Genomic DNA, 12,182 nt, shown 5'->3' on the forward strand with positions numbered 1-12,182 from the left:
TTCGGGTAAGTGCCTTTATAGCACTCCTCTTACGTGGCATGAAGGAGAAGGTCCGGGAATCCCGGTCCCTAGGGGCTAAAATCAAAAAAGCTTTGAAAATGGAGGCTCACAGCCTCCTTGAAAGCTTTTAATGCTCGACCCGCCTCCTAAGAGCGGGTTGATTGCCCACCCCTCATCCCGCCCTTATGGAAACTGGAAATGGATGGGTTGGAGGTGGGTTAGGTGTGGGTTTTAGATTTTTGCAATTGTTACTGCCCCCTCGCCCCACCCACCCGTTTCTCCAGGCTAAAATCATGCCCCAGTAATTTCCCGACAATCAGATGTTAGGCTAACTGATCTATAATTCCCTGGTTTCCCTCTCATTTTTTTTAAATAGCGGAGTGACAGCTGCAATTTTCCAATCTAAAGGAACGGTTCCTGAATTGAGAGAACTTTGGAAGATTATAGTTAGAGCTTCTGCAATGTTCTCACCTACTTCCTTTAAAACACAGGGATGGAAACCATCCGGTCCTGGGGATTTGTCACTCTTGAGTGCCATTATTTTCTTCTTTATTGTTAATTTGCTTACGTTAATTATGGTGAGTCCTGTCCCTGATTCAAAATTAGTTTCCTTGGGTTATCCGGCATGCGATCCTCTTCCTCTACTGTAAATACTGACACAAAGTAATTATTTAACATGTCTGCCATTTCCTTATTTTCATTTACAATATCACCATTATCAGTTTTTAAGGGGCCCACATTGCTCTTGATCACTCTCTCTTTCCTAATATGATTGTAAAAAAAATTTATGTTGATTTTGATATCCCTTGCAAGTTTCTTTTCATACTCCCCTTTTGATATCCCTTACTATCTGTTTCGTCAACCTTTGCTGTTCTTTGTAGCTCTTCCAGTCGCCACGATCTGTGCTATTTTTTGCATTTTTGTATGCGTTTTCTTTTAATTTTATGTTGCCCTTTACCTCTTATGTCATCCATGGCTTATTTTTGGCATGTAAAGCTCTTGCCCCTTAGGGGTATAAACTGGTTCTGTGTCACGATAAATTCTTTTTGAACACCTCCCATTGATCTTCTGTCGTTTTATCCATTAACAGATTTGCCCAGTTTACTGTGGACAGTCTCTGTTTCAATCTATTGAAGTCGGCCTTACCTAAATTTAGAATCTTAGTAGCTGTTACGGGTTTCTCCCTTTCAAACACAATGTTGAACTCGATCATATTATGATCGCTATTAGATAAATGTTCACGCACCATTAGGCTGTGAACTAAATCTGACTCATTACTCATTATTAAATCTAATATGGCCTGCCTCCTTGTTGGTTCTAGGACATTTTATTGCAGAAAGCTGTTCTGAACACACTCAAGAAATTTGTTACCTTTCTGATATGAGCTCGTCGGCTTATCCCAATCAATATGCAAGTTAAAATCCTCCATTAAAACCACTCTGTCGTTTTGATAAACATACCTGCCCTTTTATTCCTTAAAGTTCATTTTCTTTTCCCCTAGCTCTGATTTCAATATCCCATGCATCAACTTGGATTGAAAGGCAGATGCTGGGTGACTTGCTGCCAAGCCTCTACCAATCTAACTCTTAGGCTAGATACCAGGAGCTATTTGAGATTGATCTGGAAATGATCTTCCCCAGATTTCCTTTCCTCCTTGTTCCTAAGGAAGCCACAGGTGTGATTGATAACTCAGTGGAATGGGGGAATTAAACAGTTGTACTTTTCACTCTAATTTGTATTGAATGCTAAAGCCTAATTTCTGAACTATGAGATGCTTCATTTTATATCATTATCTTGGTTTCAGAAGATCAATCAAAATCAATTCATAATCCTTCATAGAATAGAATCATAGAAAATTTAAGGTGCAGAAGGAGGCCATTCAGCCCATCATATCCGTGCCGGCCGAAAATGGGCCACCTAATCCCACTTTCCAGCACTTGGTCCGTAGCCTTGTAGGTCACGGCACTTTAGATGCACATCCAGGTACTTCTTTAATGTGTTGGGGGTTTCTGCCTCTACCACCCTTTCTGGCAATGAGTTCTAGACCCCTAGTACCCTCTGGATGAAAAAACTTTTCCTCAGCTCCCTTTTAATCCTTCTACCAATCATTTTACATCAATGCCCCCTGGTTATTGACCTCTCTGCTAAGGGAAATAGGTCCTTCCTATTCACTCTGTCTAGGCCCCTCATAATTTTGTACACCTCAATTAAATCACCCCTCAGCCTCCTCTGTTCCAAGGAGAACTACCCCAGCCTATCCAATCTTTCCTCATAGCTTAAAATTCTTCAGCCCTGGCAATATCCTCCTAAATCTTCTCTGCACCCTCTCTAGTGTAATTACATCCTTCCTGAAATGTGACCAGAACTGTATACAGTACTCAAGCTCTGATCTAACCAGTGTTTTATACAGTTCCAGCATAACCTCCCTGCTCTTATATTCTATGCCTCGGCTAATAAAGGAAAGTATTCCATATGCCTTCTTAACCACCTTATCTACCTGTCCTGCTACCTTCAGGGATCTGTGGACATGCACTCCAAGGTCCCTCTGTTCCTCTACACCTTTCAGTATCCTCCCATTTATTGTGTACTCCCTTGCCTTGTTTGCCCTCCCCAGATGCATTACCTCACACTTCTCCGGATTAAATTCCATTTGCCACTTTTCTGCCCAGCTGACCAATCCATTGATATCTTCCTGCAGTTCACAGCTTTCCTCCTCACTATCAACCACATGGCTAATTTTTGCATCACCTGCAAATTTCTTAATCAAGCCCCCTACATTTAAGTCCAAATCATTAATATATATCACAAAAAGCAAGGGGCCTAGTACTGAGCCCTGCGGAACCCCACTGGAAACAGCCTTCCAGTCACAAAAACACCCGTCGACTAATACCCTTTGTTTCCTGCCACTGAGCCAATTTTGGATCCAACTAGCCACTTTCCCTTGGATCCCATGGGCTTTTACTTTTTTGACCAATCTGCCATGTGGGACCTTGTCAAAAGCCTTGCTAAAATCCATGTACACTACATCAAACGCGATACCATCATCGACCCTCCTTGTTACCTGCTCAAAAAATTCAATAAAATTCGTCAGACATGACCTTCCCTTAACAAATCCATGCTGACTGTTCTTGATTAACCCATGCCTTTCTAAATGACAATTTATCCTGTCCCTCAGAATCGATTCCAATAATTTGCCACCACCGAGGTTGGACTGACTGGCCTATAATTACTTGGTCTATCCCTCGCTCCCTTTTTAAACAACGGTACAACGTTAGCAGCCCTCCAATCCTCTGGCACCACACCTGTATCCAGGGAGGATTGGAAAATGATGGTCAGAGCCTCCGCTATTTCCTCCCTTGCTTCTTTTAACAACCTGGGATACATTTCATCTGGCCCATTTATCAGATGGAAAATAATAAAATGTAAAAATAGAGTGCAGCTGTGAACACTTCCAAGTGACCCATAAACAATGGCAGCCCGTCTCCGATCCCTCCTATTAATCTATTGCATATAGTTCAGATGTCTTTTGTGTGATAGCTTGTGGGATATCAGAAGGTTGCTTTGGCACTGTTCTCTAAAAATGCAGGTAAAGTTTTAAAAAGAGCTAACATTTCTCTGAAGATTATCAGATGTGAAAGAATGTTAACCTACTCGCTTGTTTGTTATAACTGAAAATACTTTCTTAAAAATTTCAGTTGGACTAACTTAATGCAGTAAGTATAAAAGAAAAGAAAGGGCTTGCATTTATGCAGCAGTTAATCACATCCTCAGAATATCCCAAAGTGCTTTACTTTTGTTTAAGTGCAGTTACTATTGTTATGTCGGTGAACATCACAGCCAGTTTCACACTGCAAGATCTTATAAACAGCAAATGAGATCAAGATGTTGTTAATTAGTCATTTCATAGTATCAATTGAGGGAGCGATGTTGGCCAGGACACCAGCAGAATTCCTTATTTCTTTTGAATGGTGCGATGGCATCTTTAGCATCCACCTGAACAGACAGATGTTGAATGTTGCATCCAAAAAAAAGCACCTCTGTCACTGCAGCAGTTCCTCAGTACAACACTGAAGTGTGGATTTGGATTATGTATTCAAGTCCTTATGTTGGACATGAACTCTCAACCTTCACACTCTGAGGTAATAATGCTACCAACTGAGCCAAACTCAGATGAAGCAATCAAAAGGAAATGGATATATTCTTGATCAAAGTAATGGACGAAAGGAGACTAAAAATGATCAATGAACTTTGTTTATTATTTGTTCTTGTGATGCAGGCCACATTTATTGCCTGTCCCTCGTTGACCTGACTGGCTTGCAAGGTGGTTTCAGAGGGCATTAAAAGTCACATGTAGGTCAGACCAGGAAGGGGTGGCAGGTTTCCTTCCCTGGAGGACTGCAGTGAGCCAATGGATTTTTATGCTAATCCCTCTGCTTTTGTGGTCATGTTTTCTGCTGCTAGCCCATGAATTACAAGATTTGTTGAATTCAATTTTACAATTTATCATGGTGGGATTTAAAGCACCATTGACTGGGTTGCTAGTCCAATACCATAACTACGACATTACAGTACCAGACAAGGCCCTGAACATCAGATTGAGCTAGATTCAGTCATTGAAGAACCTCAAGACTGCAAAGATAACTCCTGGCTTCTCTTCACCACAAATAGTCTTCTTATACCCCTCTCCCCTGCCTCCAACACCCTCACCTCCAACAACAAGTGTGAGGAGCTCATGGACTTCTTTGTCACTAAGATTGAAACCATCTGGTCAGATGCCTTTGCTGCTTCCCTTCCTTCCCCTACCCCACCAAGCCAAACTTCCCCTAAGGTTCCCCACTGCCCTAGCCCTGAGCTTGCATCTTTCTCTAGTTTCTCTCCTATCTCCCCTCATGCTCTCTCTGAGCTCATCTTGTCCATGAGACGCAGCTCTTGCTCCCTTCTTATTCCCACCAAACTGTTAACAACCCAACTTCCCTTCCTGGTCCCCATGTTTCCTCTCCTCAAGTATTGTCCCCCTCCCATTCAAATCTGCCATTATCACCTCCTGCACTCTTCTGCACTTGCAAACTACCACCCCATCTCCAACATCCCTTTCCTCTTCAAAGTCTTTGAACGTGTTGTCACCTCCCAAATCCATGCTCATCTTTCCCGCAACTCCATGTTTGAATCCCCCCAATCATGGTTTCTGCCCCTGCCACAGTAACGAAACGGCCCTTATCTAAGTCACAAATGACATCCTATGCGTCTGTGACCACGGTAAACTATCCCTCCTCATCCTTCTTGACCTGTCTGCAGCCTTTGTCACGGTTGACCACACCATACTCCTCCAAAGCCACTCCTCTGTTGTCTAGCTGACTGGGACTGCCCTCGCCTGGTTCCATTCTTATCTATCCAGTCATAGCCAGAGAATCACCTGCAGTGGCCTCTCTTCCCACTCCCGCACTGTTATCTCTGGAGTTCCCCAAGGATCAATCCTTGGCCCCCTCCTATTTCTCATCTACATACTGCCCCTTAGTGACATCATCTGAAAATGCAACGTTAGGTTTCACATGTACACTGATGATACCCACCTCGACCACACCACCACCTCTCTCGGCCCCTCCACTGTAACTGATTTGTCACACTGCTTGTCCATCATCCAGTACTGGATGAGCAGAAATTTCCTCCAACTAAATATTGGGAAGACCATAGCCATTCTCTTCGGTCCCTGCCGCAAACTCCGTTCCCTAGTCATCGACTCCATCCTCTCCCTGGTCACTGTCTGAGGCTGAACCAGCCTGTTCGCAACCTAGGCTTCCTGTTTGACCCTGAGATGAGCTTCCGACCACATATCCGCTCCATCACCAAGACTGCCTACTTTCACCTCTGTAACATTGCCCGCCTCCGTCCCTGCCTCAGCTCATCTGCTGCTGAAGTCCTCATCCATGCCTTTATTACCTCTAGACTTGACTATTCCAATGCTCTCCAGGCCAGCCTCCCATCTTCCACACTCAATAAACTTGAGCTCATCCAAAACTCTACTGCCCCTATCCTAACTTGCACCAAGTCCCGTTCACCCATCACCCCTGTGCTCGCTGACCTACATTGACACCCGGTCCAGCAACGTCTCGATTTTAAAATCCTCATTCTTGTTTTCAAATCCCTCCATGGCCTCGCCCCTCCCTATCCTCCGAGATCTCTGTGCTCCTCCAATACTGGCCTCTTACCCATCCCTGGCCCAAAAGTTAAAATTCTAAATTGGGGAAAGGCCAATTTTGATGGTATTAGACAGGAACTTTCAGAAGTTGATTGGGAGAGTCTGTTGGCAGGCAAAGGGACGTCTGGTAAGTGGGAGGCTTTCAAAAGTTTGTTAACCAGGGTTCAGGGTAAGCACATTCCTTATAAAGTGAAGGGCAAGGCTGGTAGAAGTAGGGAACCTTGGATGACTCGGGAGATTGAGGCTCTAGTCAAAAAAAAGAAGGAGGCACATGACATGCATAGACAGCTGGGATCAAGTGGATCCCTTGAAGAGTATAGAGATTGCCGGAGTAGAGTTAGGAGAGAAATCAGGAGGGCAAAAAGGGGACATGAGATTGCTTTGGCAGATAAGGCAAAGGAGAATCCAAAGAGCTTCTACAAGTACATAAAGGGCAAAAGGGTAACTAGGGAGAGAGTAGGGCCTCTTAAGGATCAACAAGGTCATCTATGTGCGGAACCACAAGAGATGGGTGAGATCCTGAATGAATATTTCACATCGGTATTTACGGTTGAGAAAGGCATGGATGTTAGGGAACATGGGGAAATAAATAGTGATGTCTTGAGGAGTGTACATATTACAGAGAGGGAGGTGCTTGAAGTCTTAACGCGCATCAAGGTAGATAAATCTCCGGGACCTGATGAAATGTATCCCAGGACGTTATGGGAGGTTAGGGAGGAAATTGCGGGTCCCCTCGCAGAGATATTTGAATCATCGACAGCAACAGGTGAGGTGCCTGAAGATTGGAGGGTAGCAAATGTTGTGCCTTTGTTTAAGAAGGGCAACAGGGAAAAGCCTGGGAACTGCAGACCGGTGAGCCTGACATCTGTTGTGGGTAAGTTGTTAGAGGGTATTCTGAGAGACAGGATCTACAGGCATTTGGAGAGACAGGGACTGATTAGGAACAGTCAGCATGGTTTTGTGAGAGGAAAATCATGTCTCACGAATTTGATTGAGTTTTTTGAAGGGGTAACCAAGAAGATAGATGAGGGCTGTGCAGTAGACGTGGTCTACATGGACTTTAGCAAAGCCTTTGACAAGGTACCGCATGGTAAGTTGTTACATAAGGTTAAATCTCACGGGATCCAAGGTGAGGTAGCCAATTGGATACAAAATTGGCTTGACGACAGAAGACAGAGGGTGGTTGCAGAGGGTTGTTTTTCAGACTGGAGGCCTGTGACCAGCGGTGTGCCTCAGGGATCGGTGCTGGGTCCGCTGTTATTTATTATTTATATTAATGATTTGGATGAGAATTTAGGAGGAATGGTTAGTAAGTTTGCAGATGACACCAAGATTGGTGGCATTGTGGACAGTGAAGAAGGTTATCTAGGATTGCAACGGGATCTTGATAAATTGGGCCAGTGGGCCGATGAATGGCAGATGGAGTGTAATTTAGATAAATGTGAGGTGATGCATTTTGGTAGATCGAATCGGACCAGGACCTACTCCGTTAATGGTAGGGCGTTGGGGAGAGTTATAGAACAAAGAGATCTAGGAGTACAGGTTCATAGCTCCTTGAAAGTGGAGTCACAGGTGGATAGGGTGGTGAAGAAGGCATTCGGCATGCTTGGTTTCATTGGTCAGAACATTGAATACAGGAGTTGGGATGTCTTGTTAAAGTTGTACAAGACATTAGTAAGGCCACACTTGGAATACTGTGTACAGTTCTGGTCACCCTATTATAGAAAGGATATTATTAAACTAGAAAGAGTGCAGAAAAGATTTACTAGGATGCTACCGGGACTTGATGGTTTGACTTACAGGGAGAGGTTAGACAGACTGGGACTTTTTTCCCTGGAGAGTAGGAGGTTTAGGGGTGATCTTATAGAAGTCTATAAAATAATGAGGGGCATAGATAAGGTAGATAGTCAAAATCTTTTCCCAAAGGTAGGGGAGTCTATAACGAGGGGACATAGATTTAAGGTGAGAGGGGAGAGATACAAAAGGGTCCAGAGGGTCAATTTTTTCACTCAAAGGGTGGTGAGTGTCTGGAACGAGCTGCCAGAGGCAGTAGTAGAGGCGGGTACAATTTTGTCTTTTAAAAAGCATTTGGACAGTTACATGGGTAAGATGGGTATAGAGGGATATGGGCCAAGTGCAGGCAATTGGGACTAGCTTAGTGATATAAACTGGGCGACATGGACATGTTGGGCCGAAGGGCCTGTTTCCATGTTGTAAACTTCTATGATTCTATGATTCTATGATCCCCAGTTTTAATCGCTCCACCATTGGCAGCCGTGCCTTCAGCTGCCAATGCCCTAATCTCTGGAATTTCCTCATTAAATCTCTCCACCTCTCTCTCCTCCTTTAAGACGTTCCTTAAAACATTTCTTTGACCAAGCTTTTGGTCACCTGTCTTAATATCTCCTTATGTGGCTCGGTGTCAAATTTTGTTTGACAACGCTCCTGTGAAGCGCCTTTGTACACTTTACTATGTTAAAGGTGCTGTATAAACGCAAGTTGTTGTTGTTGCAGTGTTTGTTTTTGTTGTAGAATGACTTACTTCCATCAGTCTGCACTTGCTCTTGCAATCTACAGATTTTTAAAACCCAAATTTAGCATCACCTAAAAACTGTTGTTTGATGACCTGAATCATGGGTCTCGGCCTTTTCTTAGGTTTATGAACAAAAAGAAAATATGTAAACATACTTGAGTTAATAGCTTGATTTTTTTTGTGCAACACCAGGAACTATCTGACCTTCAACATGCCCACAATAAACTGAAGAAGCAATACCAAGAAAAGATGGCAGAACTCTCTCACTCCAATAGAAGAGTTGAACAACATGAATCTGAGGTGAAGAAGTTAAGATTGCGGGTTGAAGAACTGAAAAAGGAACTGGCACAAGCAGAAGATGAGGTATGTGATAGCACATGATATTAGAGATTGAAAATGATCAGATTTTTGTGTAATTAATCTGATGTAACAAGATACGCAGTTAAAGTTAACATATTGAACCTCCACCTTGCCTTTGCAACAATGTAAGCCTCAGGGTTTTAGCCATCTTTCATGATTGGAGGTATATAATAAAAGTAATTTATTTATGTTATGATGGTTGATCAAAGATGAATTTCAAATGCATCTGACATTATATTTTAGTTTCTATATGCAATCATGACGACAGTTATGGCTAAGATCAATAACTGAGCTACACAAACTTCTATAAGTCATTCCTATACCATGTGCCATTGCTTTTCTTAGTATCAGTTTTTTCTGCTCCTCTCCTGAAGTTTTTGATTTGCTGGGATACGGTTCAGAGGCACTGGTTATCCTCTGATATGTTGACTAAGTGGCCATTCTTCAGGTGTGAATATTGGTAAGCTATATCAGCACAGGAGGCATCACAGCCAAGCTAAGCCTGTCATGTCCTCACTTGACACCCACACATGCACATTTCCAGTGGTGACACTGGATAGTGAACAGGAGTGGGAACCCCAGCTAATTTTCCCCGCTCTAGCCCATGTCAGCTGAGGCCAATTGTGGCATCTCTACTGCCACCCAAATGACGATCCTCTAGCTCAGCATTGTCAGGTGAGTGACTCACCTGACGAAGGAGATAATCTCCGAAAGCTTGTGATTTTCAAATAAAATTGTTGGACTATAACCTGGTGTTGTAAGATTCTTTACATTTGTCAACCCCAGTCCATCACCGGCATCTCCACATCATAGCTCAGCATTGACCAGGGATAGAACCTGGGCAGTTCCTGATCTACATGACTTTCCTATTCACCACTTAAGCTATCGAGTTGCACCAGTCATTCTATATTCAACTAAACAGTTTCTGTTGTGATTGGTTCATTTTCCTGATGGATGCATTTTCAGCCCTCTTTTTGAGAAGACTTTTATTAGGAAAATTCTCGTGACAGTGAAGTATTTCCGATTAAGCAAGCACTGTTTTTACTATGGTTACCTATCCAGAATTGCAATAACTTATTCTAATTAACAGTGGATCAGCTTTAGATGAGAAAGGATGTGAAACTGGGCCATTCTGTCACAAAGGACTAAGCCTATTGTGTGGTTGTAGCAAAACTTTTATGCAAAATATGATTGATTGTGCTTGAAATATCTCATCTGTTTACAAATGTCTGATCAGTACCCTTCACAAAGGAAACAAATGTTTGGTTAATTATACGCAAATGAAATTCTGACTGTTGCTTTTGTTTAAGGGTCTCACATATGCTAATGCAGTAACACATCGGCTATATTACCAAAGAATTATGTCTATGCAGCATTAATGCAATTGTAAGCCATTTTCCAAACAAGGGAATTTTCTATAGGACTTAAGGATCTGTGTCAGAGCAAATTTTCCTTAAAGTCTGTCAATCTTCCGTGGCATTGCACACGTGTGTGTGTGTGCGTGTGTGTGTGTGTGGGGGGGGGGTGAAATTCAAAGTAGTTTCACTAGTTTATTGGCCATAACATGAGGGAAAAGCTTACTAAAATTGGGCCGCGATCTACTGCGTCCGACCTGCACCCAAAGTTCGGCAGCTGCTATATTGGATCGGGCAACTTTTAGACGTCCCCAGTTGCCACCTGAAAGACCGTTGGCCTAATTATAATATTTAAATAAGGGTCCTGCGTGTGTCTCAGGGTGTGCTGCAATCTTTGTGAAAATTGGCTTCAGCACAATCTTAGAACATTGTTGTGCTGCTTGGTCTGTCTTTGGAGCTGGGGAATGAGGAGCAGCAGCAAGGAAGGCAGTACATATTCGGAGAGGCTGCTGGAAGAGGGTAACGGAGGGGAGGGCGCAGGAGGCCTTACACGATGCTTGTCTTCAGGAACCGCATATCTTACCTGAGCCGGACAGAGGACCAATGTGTCAGGTGGTTCCGTTTCACCAGGAAGGCAGTGATTGAGCTATGACACCTGTCGCAGCAGTAACTGCAGCCCAGCACCAGGGCATTCACAGCCCTGCCTGTGGTTGTTAAGGTCACTGTTGCTTTCCACTTTTATGCCTCTGGGTCATTCTAGACTGCAACAGGTGACAAAAGCAACATAAGCACAGTTCCATCAAGTCACAGATGCACTCTTTGCTAAATGGCAAGATCAACTTCCCCATAGAGGTTGCCAAGTAAGAGGAAAGAACTATGAGATTTGTCCGAATTGCTGGATGTCCTCAGGTGCAGGAGATTATAAACTTTACCCGTGTAGCCCTACGTGCTCCTCAGGAACAACCAGCAATGTACTATAACAAGTTGGGTTCCATTCCTTGAACCTTCAAGTCGTGTGTGACCAATGACAGAGAATCATGTAGGTCTGTGCCTGGTTTCCTGGCAGTAGTCATGATGCTTTCATCCTGCGCCAGTCCTGAATCCTTCCCCTCTTCCACCCAGACCATGGGGTGTCAAGCTGGCTGCGTGGGGGCAAGGGGTATTCCCCGACCACGAAGCTCATGATTCCTATCAGGGACCCAATCACAGACGCTGAGGAGTGCTACAATCAGAGCCACGCTTCCACTAGAGCTCTGACAGAGCAGACTATTGGGATTTAAAAGCAAGATTCCGATAGCTGGATCGGTTTGGAGATGTCCTTCAGTACCTCTCTGAGTGAGTTTCATGATTCGTTGTCGTGTGTTGCTCACTACACAATTTTGCTATGCAAAGGGGGCAAGCCTTGGAGCTGTCAGAGAAGTAAGAATTGGAGGAGGAACAGTAAGGAGACCAGGAAGTGGAGGGCGCAGAAGACGAGCAAGGTCCAGCAGTGTTGTCAGCTGTCAGAGCTCTAAGGCTGCATATAATAGTTGAAAGTTTCACTTGAAGAATCCCTCCCCTCCCCATGCACCTACAGTCCCTCCTACCATCTCACCCAGTCCTTACACCCACCAACTGAATGTCCTTAAACAGTAAACCTTAATGGGTGTTGCACTTATATTACTAGGAATATTAATACCAACAGCAATCTAAAAAAAAAGTTTACAGTGCCAAGATACTTCATCACTCTTCATTTAAC

At 43.6% G+C, this 12,182-nt stretch overlaps 1 protein-coding gene across 3 annotated transcripts in view; it reads left to right on the forward strand.

The window, feature by feature from the left end:
• The window catches only part of LOC137318799 (coiled-coil domain-containing protein 102A-like), a 533,993-nt gene that overhangs the window by 315,968 nt on the left and 205,843 nt on the right, over nucleotides 1–12,182 (forward strand). For all 3 annotated transcript variants that reach the window (XM_067981441.1, XM_067981440.1, XM_067981442.1), the window contains exon 7: nucleotides 8,922–9,092. In XM_067981441.1, coding sequence (XP_067837542.1) covers nucleotides 8,922–9,092 — 171 coding nt within the window. The remainder of the gene's footprint in view (nucleotides 1–8,921; nucleotides 9,093–12,182) is intronic.

This window comes from Heptranchias perlo, chromosome 3 (genome assembly GCF_035084215.1).
Source record: "Heptranchias perlo isolate sHepPer1 chromosome 3, sHepPer1.hap1, whole genome shotgun sequence".
Classification (NCBI taxonomy): domain Eukaryota; kingdom Metazoa; phylum Chordata; class Chondrichthyes; order Hexanchiformes; family Hexanchidae; genus Heptranchias; species Heptranchias perlo.